The following is a 13,208-nucleotide window of genomic DNA, read 5'->3' as shown; positions in this document are numbered from 1 at the left end:
ACCTCGCTCAGACTAACCAAACACCACACTGCGGAGACATAGTGCTTCCCCTCAGAGCTTTGGTGACGTGAGTAAAAGACGATGGTGGAAATCTTTTGTCATGCGAAGTAATAAATGAAAGGCACAAGAAGATAGGCAAAACAGAGGGAGAGATTAAACTGGGTCAAATACAAAAGTGGGGGTGATGTGTTTCTCATTAGGATTCCTATTGCATTGGCAAGGAAAAGCCATAGGCAATTCCCTGTGTCTCAAAGGTAGAAATGGATTAAAGGTGAGCCCAACCACAAGCACACATGTGCACACTCTGTGGTCTTCCATTGTGGTTTGCTACTCTGTTTGTCTGTATTTCAGATGCATTCTCTTCTGTGATAAATAAAACTGCTACATCTTCACACTCTCATTGGTAAAATGTTTAAGTCTTCCTTTTTGAGAGGCGTCCTTATTGTGGCTGACCTGTTCAGTCCAAAACTAATGTGGTTACTTTGAGAAAGCATTCTTACCAACAGCACGCTAAAAGACATCACACAAATAGTTTGGGACACGTGGGGTGAAGGATGGGGCCTCACTTAATCAAGCTTGTCCTGGCGCATCCCGTCGTTGCTCAGTTGAATCGAGATCTTAGGAATTTGCAGGTTAGGTCAATGCCTCTGTCTTCCTCCTCGGGTCAGGTGTTTCTCATATTTCTAATGCTCCATACTGTGTAAACACGACAGACAAGCAAAGTCAAAACTAGGAATAGTCACAATAAAATAAAATAGAATATGAAAACATGGTTAATAGCAATGTAAACCATGTTAAAAACCTGATTTAAAAAAAAAACATAGCAAAACAGATCATTAAAAACAGGCAATGAAAGAATAATAAGATATTATTTCAACAAAAGGCCAGGTTGAACTGAAATGTTTTCCGCTACTCTACTCAATATGACCAACCCAGATTGGGTTAGTCATTTTGGGCAGTTATTTTGAAGGATAATCTGTATTAACTTCATTCTTATGGCCATTGGAACATAAATTCTAGAGCACGACTGATATATTGGCCAATAATAGTTTTCTGCCAATATACCACCGTCTTTGGCCTATAAATCAAAATTTTAAAAGTAAAGGAGAGACAGGAAAATTGCCCTTCAACTATATTATCAATGTTGTTTCACAGTGTGTCCACCAGAGGGCACAAACAACAACCAGGTCATCCAAAGTAATTCACAAATACATTACCACCACATCTTAGTACAGGCTTGTAAATAACCATACATAACAAATGTTTAGGGAAATCTGTTTATGTTTCTTCTGTCAGAAAGAAAAAAATATAGGCCAATACATGATATTTAAATTATACTAGATATTGGCATTGGTATCGGTCTCAAAACTTTTGTTTAGGCTGTAATTAAAAACTGCACATAGAGAATCAACAGTGCATCAGTAAGTCAGCATTTTAGGTTAGTATCTCAAAATTTCAATTAAATATTTCAAAAAATGTAAAGATACACAGTAAGTAAGCTGAAATTTTGAGATAATAACCTGATAATAACCTGATATACTTCACTGGCAAAAACAAGGCCGATTAAAACCTGCCTGAAAAAAGAAAAACAGTTTGGCATTGTTATTTCGTCGTCGTCTTTGACGCATAAGTACCAAATCTCTCTTGTAGCAAAGAGAGACATTGTAGCACTTTGGACTACATCAGCAACTGACTATTGACTATTCATTCATGAGGCTGAAAACGTGGGTAGCGAGCTAGTTTGGAACTACATGAACTACAAAGAAACGTGGCCGCTCAACCCCTGACCCCCTCTGCGTCATTTTGCCGGGAATGCTGCACCACGTGTCTCCAGCCGGTCTGCGTGCACCTCTGATTCATTACTTTTCATTCTGAAACGAGTCTGGGCAGGGAGTAGACCTCCAAGATGGCGGCGCGGTGGGGAACAGGCGAGGAGACTTTAACAGCGTGCAATATGGACTTTTTCCCTTTGGATACACTAGACGAGGTAACGAAAATGTTTTATTCTTTATTTCCTAGCATCTGGGCCCACTGTTAGTAGTGTTTGGGTGACTTTTGGGGGGGCAGAGTGCTCATCTGTACGGGATGTACTGTGCACGAGAAAGTGACACGTGGATGCAACTGTAGCATAACAACTATAACTCACTGAAAAGGCGCATCTTATTTAGTGATTGTTGCAGCTTTATGACTCCGTGGTCTCATGTTTTGATAAATAATGCTCGTTGGTTAAATTTTCTTGCATTCATGGACGTTTGGTAACGTTAGCTGGTGAGTCAGTGTAGCTTGGCTGGCCGGCTGGCTAAGTGAACGAGGCAGGTTTTCTCTGACATAAAGCCAACAAGCGGTTAAATATCATCGTGACAGTTGTGCAGTGTTATCAGTAGTTGGCCTGATATTGCCTCCAGTTGTGTAGATGATATCAATATTACGCTTTTAATCTCATTTGCTGCACTTTTTACACGATAGTCTTGCTCTTCATCCACAGATACACACGTGGCAATAAAAATCGCATTAACCCTGCCCGATTATTTTACAGTCCTTCAACTTAATACAATATAGTGTCTATATAATAACCACTGAAATAAGTGTTTTGTAAACAGAGTTATTTGCTCGACAGTTGATCTGATGCTTTATTAATTTAGCTGTGTAGTTTACATGCTTTGCCCTATCATTCTGCAGTAAAGTGTCAACAGCTCAGGGATGATGATGATGCTGTTTTATATTTAACATTGTACGTACTCATACTCACACTGGCACTGCTGTTATATGCAAGTTTTCATTCAAACTTAACTCTGTGTACACATGTGGTTTAGTGGGGGATCACATGTTGGATTCCCCCACACATGCGCACGAGAGACAGTCAAATTAAAGCTCACAAGCCGTTCCCTCGGAGTCCGCGAACTGTGGTTTTGTTAACACGTTGACGTGTTAATTTGTGCATTAAAGTGAAGATTTTTGCTTTTTAGTCGCATGAATTTAAGCCAGCAGTGGAAGAAGAGCTGAAGGCCCTGCTTCTGGTTTGTTGTAGTGCAACACGTGGGTTTGGGTGGCCTGTCGTTGGACGGGGTGAGGCGAGGATCAAACATGTCTGCACGCTGTGTGCATGTGTAGATAGAAACACGTGGGGCTCTGTTAGACCACTGCATGGCGACATTAAGTTAATTTTGTCGGTTATGTTTCCAGTGACAGGAGGGCCCGTTTGTAGAAGTTATTGCCATGTTTATGGTTCTGGAAGATTACCCGAAGATTAGTTTTACGCCAAGTCAGCCAACATCATATCAAAGCACATGCTAATACGTTTTACACTGGTCAAACTTGTCTTGGTATTCACAGAGCATGCTACTAGTATGTGCATAATTTAAGTAATGATTCAGGGTTTTTTCTTTTCTTTTGTTTTTTTAATTCATACATTTATATTAATTGTAAAGCAGATCCAGTTGTGTTTATGTACAGAATAGCCTCTGCTATTTTGTTTTTCCTCCTCCTGCAAGTTGGAATTAAAAACATGTGCCCTCCTTTGCCTGCTGAGGTTTCCTTTTCAGGCTCTTGTTTATAAATGCCTCACTTGAGCCAAGGCCATGAAAATGAATGAATGAGATTTGTTGACCTGTTTCTCTGTTTACCTTTTGTGCACACTGTTCTTTATGTGGTTTTTTGAAATGACACAAAAGTCCACTCGTGATGGTGAGGCAGCCCAGTGGTCCATTAGTGACACTGCAATGGTGCCTCGCCTTGAAAGGTTTGGAGGAATGTGGAAGTTCTTTTTTTCACTTGTGCATTTATGGGTTTGTTTGTTTGTTTGTTTGTTTTTAAAGCAACAGTTGGTTATTGATTTGACTGCTTATTTCAGATGTGACATTTGTTTGCTCTCCCCCTCTTTAGACTGATGAGCTGAGCTCCGGAGAAACTTTGGAGGCCCTTCAAAGGTGCTTAGATCTGTCCTTTTTTGAGGACACACCGACAATAGAGGCAAGACTAACTTCACATTGTGTAGCATTACGTTTTCATCAACTTCAAGGAGTTATACAATATTGTAAGCTCTGTATATTACACTACCTAATGTCCCAGACTCTGACCTAATTGTTTGTTTTGATCCTTTATATAGTCTAAAGTCCTAGATGATGACAACGAAGCCACGCTGCTAACAGCCTTGACGGAGATTCTTGACAATGTAGAAGATGAGAACCTGTCTCCGTTTGACATACTGCCTGACTCAGACCTGCTGTCAGGTCAAAGGGGCAGGGAACAGTCTCCGGTTAGTGCCCAGCAGTTGTACATGTGTCTGAAATTATCTCTGCTCTCAACATTCCCCAATCTGATCTTTGAGCACAGGACAGAGTGGAACGCTCTGCTAACCTCTGTTATTCTGAACATACCTCTTTGCTAGTTTGTTAAAGTTAACATCAGTATTTTTTTCTTGTTCACTCTCTAGCTCAGGAAATTACTGGGTTTATCACGTTCCCCTACAGAGAAAGACGCACCATCTAGGCCTTTATCAACTGGAAAGGTAGCGTCTTCCTATTTATAGTAATGTAAATAATCTTGTACTGTAGGCAGATTTTAACCAGATAGTTATGTTCCCATTTATACTCAGAGCCTCCCTAGGATACAGAAAAACTCTATGCAGAGGAGTGATGGGGAGGAAGAGGAAGACGGCTCCCTCACGCTGAGCCCAGTTGGGCTTGACTCATGTCCTGACGCTGACCTGCTAGACTGGGAGGGTCTGTCCCTCCTACATCCTCTTACCTTGGAGCAGACAAATGAAGACGGTGTCTCGATTAGCCTGGGCGACCTGGTCAGGCATATCCAACCCTACTGCTTGTCGGTATGTGTGGAGAATGAGGCAGGGGAACAGATTATGCCCGAAGGAGGCATAGTGCTTGAGGTTGTGGACCAGGGGGAAAATGGAGAACCCATCCTGGCCATCCCAGACATAAATCTATCAGTTAAAGAGCTGCTTTCAGAAAAAGAGCAGAAAGTTTCAGATGAAGCAGAAGACAGTTCAGAGCATATAGTTGTTGATGACGAAGACGATGTAACGGTCAACGAGGCACCCGTGAAAATCACATCCCCAGAAATAACAGGAGTGTGTTTAGATGTAAAAGATGAGAAGACCGTTAAGAGCCAAATGGAAGAAATTAAAGAGAAAAGTCCATCCAGGAGGAAAAAGAAAAAGAAATGCAAGCAACAGTCTCATCCTTATCCTGTGGAAGGAAGAGTCCTTCGGAGTGGCACCGTAAGAAATGCAGCACAGGAACTGCCCAAAGAGCCCAAAAGAAAATCTGTCAAAGAAGAAAAGAAACAAAAACTCACAAAAGTTCCTCCTGCCTCAACCCAAGTTCCATCGCTGGTAAAACCTAAAGAAAAAGAGCTATGCCAAACTGAAACTCAACCTCAGACCTCCACTACAGCAGTAATCAGTGAAGTGACTGTGCAACAAGCTAAAGTTAAAACTCTGTCCTCTAGACAGGACACAGTGCCGTTAAGTGCTAAACCTGGGAAGAGTGAAGACAGCTATTCACCCACAACAATGAGTTCTCAGGATCCCAGTGAAGCTTCACAACAGCCAGTCCAAGCCCCCACTGAGCTCGGGAATGTATTAGCAGCTCCCCCTGTTTCCCTCTCTCCGGTGTCTTCAGAGATCCCGACAGCTGCTCCCATCTCTGTGACTCCCGAGGTGATGCCGAGTGCTAGTGAGGTCGTGGCTCCGGCAGTCCCAGAGCCCAAACCCAAAGCACTTAGTTTAGAGGAGTATAGACGGCTTAGACAACAGAAAAGGCCTGCTCCAGTGGAAAAGCAACGCAACAATAGCACCAAGTGGCCTAGCCTCCCAGAGCTTCCCAAAGAGCTTCCCCCTATTCCCTGCCTGCCTGACCCAAGCCCCAAGGATCCTCGACGTCCCATCACCCAGCCGGCAAAAAAGGAGGTGGAGGAGGTCAAACCTGCATGGCAACCAAGAGGACCATGTGCACCACCGACCCCCGAGGCACTGCTGGCTCCACCTGCCTACATGGTTGTTCCATCCAGCAAGGTTTCAGCTGCTACTTCAGTTCCTAAACCCCAACAAACACCCGAACCGCCCAGTCTGCCTCAGAAAAATCCTGTTCTGGTCCCTAATGCAGTTAAAGATTCAGCCATGCCCCAAAACATCACTACTCAGCCTGCAGCACCTAATGTGCCTAAAAATTTTGGGGCTCCTAACACTCAGCTCGCATCTTCAGTAGATGGGAAAAGTTCTCCTGCTCTTTCAGGAGGGATGGATGGAGTAGATGGAGTCCCCATCTCTCAGCCCGTATCTCCTAAGTGTGAAGAGCGCACCAAGACCACTCTTAAAACCACTACAGATGAAATAAAACCCACTGCTGCTACTGGATCTCTTCCCAGTGTCCCCCAGAAGACCACTGTGGTTTCCCAGAAAGTGCCTGAGGTCACTGCTCTCACTTCCTTAAATAACACCATTGCATCTGATAGCAAGTCCTCCAAATCCACAGCTGATGGTACCCAGCTGTGTTCCACTCCAGCTGCTAGTCTCTCGGACTCCCAGAGTCTAAAAACAAAACCAGTTGTTGCTGAAACTAAAGAAACACCCACAACACCAGTGGAAGCCCAAAGAGCAAAGAGCTCCACACAGGAGCTGATTGAAGCATTCACAAGTGAAATAGGTGAGCTTAAAGTTAAACTTGTTTTAAAAGCTTTAGTTTGTTTTTAGGAGTAGAAACATTCTCATACCTTCTCTTCTTTCCTTTTTTGTTTTTAAGTATTATCTTTCTTTGACAAGAGTAATTCACTGATATGCTATAAACTGTTGTCAGTGCCACAGCTTTGCTGACTTGAACTCACTGTGCTTAATCTGCTCCAGTGGCAGACTGATGTGCAGGAATCCAATATTAGAAATTATAAATTGTCTACTGTTAGAAAGCAGGAAAATGCAATGTCACTTTAAAAATCGAACCATTTGTGCTCTTCAGGACTGTTACGTACAATAATCTGTTTCCTGGCTGTCACGTTTTCAGCTGAGCCTTTGTCCTCTGTGTCCAGTCTATTCTCTGTACCGCTGTAGTTCTGCTCAGTTTGAGTGTTACTGTGAAAAGAGCTTTACTGCATTATAGTACATGTAATAGTTTAAGGGGGGCTTTTTTGCCCACTTAAAGTGCCATGTTTTTGGCCTCTGCTTAACTACAGTTCTAAATAATGCTTAAAGTAGGCTTCAGTTCAATCTTTCACACTCTGATTTTTAAAATGAGCAGTTTTAACTCCTGAATCGTCAAGGTCACTCTCCCTTTAAGCCAGCTTTCTTCTGATTGGCTGCTTCTTGTAAACAACAGCTTTGAACAGCAGGTGGGTGGAGCTTCTGTGCTCACACCCCAGGTGGAGATGGCCATATTAATGATGTCCACTATCAGTGAATTCATTCAGAGCCACGAGTAGAACAAAGTGTCTGAAGCCTGATCATTTGGGTTTACTTACACATGCTGACGTTATTAAACTGTTTGAACATCCACTATTGCTGGCAGTATATCTATGAGAGAAAATAAAGAAAAGCTCAGCAGTTTGCCTTTAAATGAGCATCATTCTGTTATAATCACATAATGACCTTTATTTACAGGTATTGAAGCTGCTGATCTGACCAGTTTACTGGAGCAGTTTGAGGAAACCCAAGGTAATTAATAATGCTTCAGTTTTCTCTGTATCCACTCCATCTCAGAGGTTTCGTTTGAACGTTTTGCACACTCTGTTTTATTTTACTTCCTTGAATTATAATTAGATGGGTGTTTAGGCCAGTAGCTCCGTGTGTCACATAGTGAAGTACCAAGCTAAATGTGGTCAGAGGATCAGTTTTCCTGGTTTTGTAATGGTGCAATGTAGTATGCAAGCTTGCAGCCCCATCTTTGGTTAGCAGTAGTGGATTAGTGGGTAGGAGTTGTGATTGACTTCAGGAGATGTTGAAAGTCTGCCTAAGGCAGACTTTCAACATCTCCGGAAGCTGTGTGCTTAACAGGGGTTCATGCATGAACTTTCCTTTTGTTTGCAAATCACATACAAGAACCGCCTTGTAGTTGGTCTGTTACTATGGTAAATGGATGAATTCCAAGCTTGTGTGTTTCTAATCAAGTCGTTTGTTTAAATTCAAAGATAGTGGGGCATCTCTGTTTTTAACTGTAACATTCCCCTTTAAGAGAGATGGATGCTGCAGGGGCCAGAGAAGCTGCTCTGTGCACTTGTCTGCTCAGCTACTGGAATTCTGCCCCGTCTGCAAATCCATTTAACTCGAGCCCTTCTGTCTTTGTTTGGGCGGATGTACAAGGCCTGACTTATGTCAAGTGTTTGGGTGTTTTTTTGTTTTGTTTTGTTTTTTTAAATGCGCTTTATGTAGCTGCTAACTATTTCCAGTCCTATGGAAAATAAGCCCTGTACTAAAAACATTTCCACTGAGAGTTTTTAACCTCACTTTGTGCACCGATGCACTAACTTTTCTATTCCTTCCCCCTTCAGCCAAAGAGGAGCAATGTGTGTCGGAGGTCTCTGGTAGAGCAGCAGCTGTAGGAAACTCGAGGTGAGTTACCCTACAGCCCTGACGCTGCTCTGTGTGAGTGAGTAACTGTCTGTGAGAGTGAAAACCGTTTGATTTGTGTGACAGATTGTGTATGTGAGGAGGTGGTCCAAGCCCACCTCATGCCAAGACCTACCGCAAATCCTGCCAGTGCCTGGCAGCACTAAGGGCCATCTCGGGCTGGGCTGAAGACCACCGAGGTTTGACCTACGCTGTTTACCGCTGATATACTAACATACGCCTGTGCTTGCTCAGCAGTGTCGAACTGGTTCCAGAGAAGTCTGTTGTGGAACGTGTAAAAGCTAGTGACATCTCAAGCACTGCAGGTAAATGAGCATTTTGACCTGATTAATTTAGAGATGTTTTGTCTGCTCAAATGCTTCATTTATGTCAGTGTATACAGAAGTCTGAAGTACTCATGATATTTCCCTCTGCTTCAGCTCTGACACCTCCAGCCACTCCTCCTCATCAAATGTGGAAACCCCTGGCAGCCGTGGCACTGCTTGGGAAGAGCAAAGCCTCCGAAGCCTCCAAGTCGAGCCCCTCCAAAGTTATCCAGATAGAAGCTCGGCCTCTGCCCTCAGTCAGGCCACGTAGCAAACCCACGCTCGCTGCTGCCACTGTAGCCCCCGATTTGGCGTGCATGGATCATGACTATTGCCTTCCCAACAAAGGCACTCCCACTGCAGAGCCAGGCAAGCGTTGGAATATTAAACAGCAGTCCTTTATCACCATTAAACCCATCAGGCAACATACTCCAACCACTACACAAACAACCCCAGCTGCCCTGGCATCATCTCTCCAATCTACCATAAATCAGGCGGTTTTAACCAAAACACAAGTTTGTCCAGTGAAGCCCCTGGAGCCCAAGGCAAATAGGTTGGACGAAAGCTCTGTTATGGAGACTCCAGATGCTTCTCCTACTCGGCCGGGGACTGAATTGAAGGAAAGGAGCCCGAGGAGAGGTCCGTTGGGAAGGTCGTACCGTCGCCATGCTGCTTCTCGCACACCCAGCCCCGGATGTAGTCCTGAAGAGAGGCCCAGAGGCCGGTCTAGAAAAAGATCACATCATTCTCCCAGTCCAATGTCCAGCTGTTCAGAGTCAGACTCCGATTCTTCTAGATCTCGGTCTAGATCACACTCTCCAACAAAGAAAAGGTTTGTCCCTTTGCTAAACATGTGTTTGATTCAGATGCATTAAACCTCTTCACTGATGTGTAATGATTTCCCTTTTCCTTCTTTTTGATTTTTAGGTATCGTCACCAGAGCAGTTCCAGCGCCTCGTCCCGTTCCTCCTATCGGCCTTCTGTGTCCCGCTCTCCTCCCAGAAGGAGAAGGTATTCCTATTCTTCTTCTCGTTCTGGCTCTTGGAGTCGCTCCAGGTCACGATCTCGGTCCCCTCAAAGACGGGATCAGTGGAGTAAAGGCAGACAATTGTACAGGTACAGTACTGTGACTTCTCTTGGTAGCTGTTTCATTTGTGCCCTACATATACTTTGAGAAACCTTGAAATGACGAGTAAAGGCTTCATCTTTTCTTCTTCAGTCCCTCATATCGGCCCAGCTATGGTCATGCTCCAAAGCCAAATGCGGAAGAGGTGAAGAGACGCAAGGAGAAAGCCATTGTAAGTTAATTATTCTATGTATAATTAAGTGAAATGATTCCAGTAGTTATGATGTAAAACTGATGGACTCTCTTCCAGGAGGAGCGCCGTGTTGTTTACGTTGGTAAAATCCGGGGAACGATGACCCAAAAAGAACTAAAAGAGCGCTTCTCCTATTTTGGCGAGATTGAAGAATGTACCCTGCACTTTAGAGACCATGGGTAAGTAAGCTCCTCGTATTATACATGCAAACATCTTACATCACCACTTTTTCTTAGCATAGAGCTTTTGGGAAGGTTTTGTAAATGAGAAAATTGCACTGTCTTTGAACCTTCTTGGTCTTGTCTATGACCTCTTAGGCCAAGCTACAGTGCTAAAGCAAATTCAGGCTTGTTCATAACTGGAGCTTCCTGGCATCACCACCAGGTGGCTCTTTTAAAAGCAAGTTACACCTTGAAGCTATGTGCGAGTCCTGTTGCTGCCCTCTCTGCTCAAACTAAAAATGAGGAGGAGTTAAACTTTTGGTCATCTGCCACAGGGACAACTACGGCTTTGTGACTTATTACAACACCAGGGATGCTTTCACAGCGATTGAGAATGGAAGTAAACTGCGCAAGCCTGACGAGTTGCCGTTTGATCTCTGTTTCGGTGGAAGGAGACAGTTCTGCCAGAGCAACTATGCTGACTTAGGTATGCTTTTAAATTTCCAGATGCAAAAAAAGTTTCTGCGTAACTCCTTGATTTTTTTCTTCTTATTATTTTTAATGCAATTCCGTCTCTATAATCATTTCAGATTCGAGTAGAGAGTACGAGCCAACGCCTGCAAAAGGCAAGTATCATGCACTAGACTTCGACACTTTACTGAGGCAGGCCCAGCAGAATCAGAAGAGGTAACGGGAGGCCTGCAGCAGGACGCAGCAGATATTTACCTCAGAGCTGACGATGGCTCCTCACCTGCAACACTGTTTACAGTTTAGCTGTTGCATTAGGGATTTGTTTTTTGTTCTTTTTTTAATGTTGTTTCTGCAAGCTAACACCTTCTATTGAAGTGAAAATTTATAATGAAAAAAGCAAAAGGAGGCAAAAAAATTGAATAAATGGAATAAATACAACAATAATTTTTAAAGTTTATTTAAATGTACAATTGAACTTGAATTGTATGGAGAGGGAATTGTTTTTAAAAGGGTGGAATAAGTAGAATGGCGCTCCCTAATTATTGGGAGGAGGATGTTATTACATTGTATTGTATTACAGACCTCAATAAAAGAAAAAAAAAAAAGAAAAATACAAACAGTTCTTTTTTTTTTTTTTTTTTTTTTCTCACTGTTTTTAATAAATTTTAATTTATAATTTGTCTGTGATGTAATTGTTAATTTCATGGAATATGTGATGGTTCAGACTTGGTGCTTTGGTTTCAGGGTCTGAGTGAATTCATCACTTCAAGTTTTGTAATTCTGAAGAAGAAAAGAGTTGAGTACAATAGCAGTGGCTCATTTCTGCTAAGCGTCCCAGTGGGCTGGTATAAATAATAATGGATTGCATTAATATAGCGCTTTTTGGGGCCCTCAAAGCGCTGTACAATTCCACTATTCATTCACTCTCACATTCACACACTGGTGGAGGCAAGCTACAGTTGTAGCCACAGCTGCCCTGGGGCAGACTGACAGAAGCGAGGCTGCCGATGGCCAGAGGCGCCATCGGCCCCTCTGGCCATCACCAGTAGGCGGTACGTGAAGTGTCTTGCCCAAGGACACAATGGCCGAGACACTTTCCGGTTACGAACTGCCAGCTCTTTGAGCCACGATCGCCACGATCTAAATGAAAGAACCCCAGAACTGTTCAGCTAAATGTGCTTATTAATGTCATTGGTTAAACTTGAGATTTAACCAGCATTTCCTGCTGTGGTAATCATTGTGTTTTCTAAAAAGGTGAAATTCTCTCCCTGTCATAGCTTTCTGCACTACTCCAATGAAAAAGAGCTATGTTTAATATTAGGTGTCACACTGCCACAAGCCTGTTTCATGGATTTTGTCATATTTTTAATGTGTGTGTGTTGCGAAGTTTTCCAATCAGTTACATTTTTAGGTCACTTTATACCATAAGTTAAAGATCTTACTGTATTGGGGAGAGAACCCAAACAATTTAATGAGTCTGCACTGTCACGAAGTGCTGTGACAGTGCATCACAGCAAGGGCTACAGCATACTAAGCCTATGGCACCCTAACCTGATCCAGCCCAAACTGTAAGCTTTATCAAAAACAAAGGTTTTAAGCCACATTTAAAGGGTACAGAGGGTGTCTGCCTCCTAAATCTGAACTGGGAGCTGATTCCACTGGAGAGGGGCCTGATAGCTAAATATGAAAGCTTGTTTCCACCACTGAACCAAAACGTAATACTTTGAACCCCATCCATAATTCCAAATTTCAACTAACTTACTTCAAATATCAAGTTATTTTCTCAGAGAACGGAGTAAGTCGAACTATTGCGATAACCTGAAATCTTGACTACGGATGGAAATTTTTCTTCAGTGGTGGAAATGAGCTTCCATAGCTGAAAGCTGCGCCTCCTGTTCTACTTCTAGAAACTCCAGGAACCACATGTAGGCCTGCAGCCTGAGAGCAAAGTGCTTTATTAGGATAATATGGCACTAAGGTCTTCAAGATATGCATTTAACTACTGCAGAGACTCCACCCATCCTACATCCACCTGTTTGACCACTGCCCTCAGGGAGATGCTACAGGTCCAGCCAAACCAGGACTAACACACTCTGGAACAGTTTTTTTCCACAAGCCATCAGCTGTACTGAACACGCACATCAGCACCTCTCACACATAAACAACACCACCACACAAGACAAGTGCAATACCTCAAAGCAACCTTGCACATCTGTATAAAGCTTTAATATGTGTATAGTTGGCATTTTTAGATTTGTTTATTGTTAGCTACTTGTTTGTTTTATTGCTATTTATTATAAATGCTGATAGGAGAGTGTTGCTTCTAATTTAACATAGGGATCTTGATTTAACAGCTACCCACTATTTTAATCATTTGTTA

At 42.9% G+C, this 13,208-nt stretch overlaps 1 protein-coding gene and 1 non-coding gene across 3 annotated transcripts; both read left to right on the top strand.

Annotated features, from left to right (window-relative positions):
* Nucleotides 1-1,829: 1,829 nt before the first annotated feature.
* Nucleotides 1,830-11,426, top strand: pprc1 (PPARG related coactivator 1). Of its 2 annotated transcripts, none has more exons than XM_040002034.1 (14): nucleotides 1,830-1,987; nucleotides 3,883-3,969; nucleotides 4,106-4,255; nucleotides 4,433-4,507; nucleotides 4,595-6,662; nucleotides 7,607-7,660; nucleotides 8,494-8,554; nucleotides 8,810-8,877; nucleotides 8,992-9,709; nucleotides 9,805-9,993; nucleotides 10,097-10,175; nucleotides 10,254-10,375; nucleotides 10,693-10,844; nucleotides 10,948-11,426. In XM_040002034.1, exons 1-14 carry the CDS (start codon nucleotides 1,907-1,909, stop codon nucleotides 11,046-11,048), a joined length of 4,005 nt encoding a protein of 1,334 aa, XP_039857968.1. In that variant the 5' UTR covers nucleotides 1,830-1,906; the 3' UTR covers nucleotides 11,049-11,426. The 2 variants fall into 2 exon arrangements, with proteins under 2 accessions (XP_039857968.1, XP_039857966.1); XM_040002032.1 differs by having other exon boundaries at nucleotides 8,807-8,877.
* On the top strand, nucleotides 10,469-10,608 carry LOC120715182. Its single transcript, XR_005691553.1, has one exon. It is a non-coding gene; the product is annotated as a small nucleolar RNA SNORA50 (small nucleolar RNA).
* Nucleotides 11,427-13,208: the final 1,782 nt, after the last annotated feature.

This window comes from Simochromis diagramma, unplaced genomic scaffold (assembly GCF_900408965.1).
Source record: "Simochromis diagramma unplaced genomic scaffold, fSimDia1.1 OVJJ01000421.1, whole genome shotgun sequence".
Classification (NCBI taxonomy): domain Eukaryota; kingdom Metazoa; phylum Chordata; class Actinopteri; order Cichliformes; family Cichlidae; genus Simochromis; species Simochromis diagramma.
Note: the sequence above shows the minus strand (reverse complement) of the source record. Positions and strands in the feature narration are given on the sequence as shown.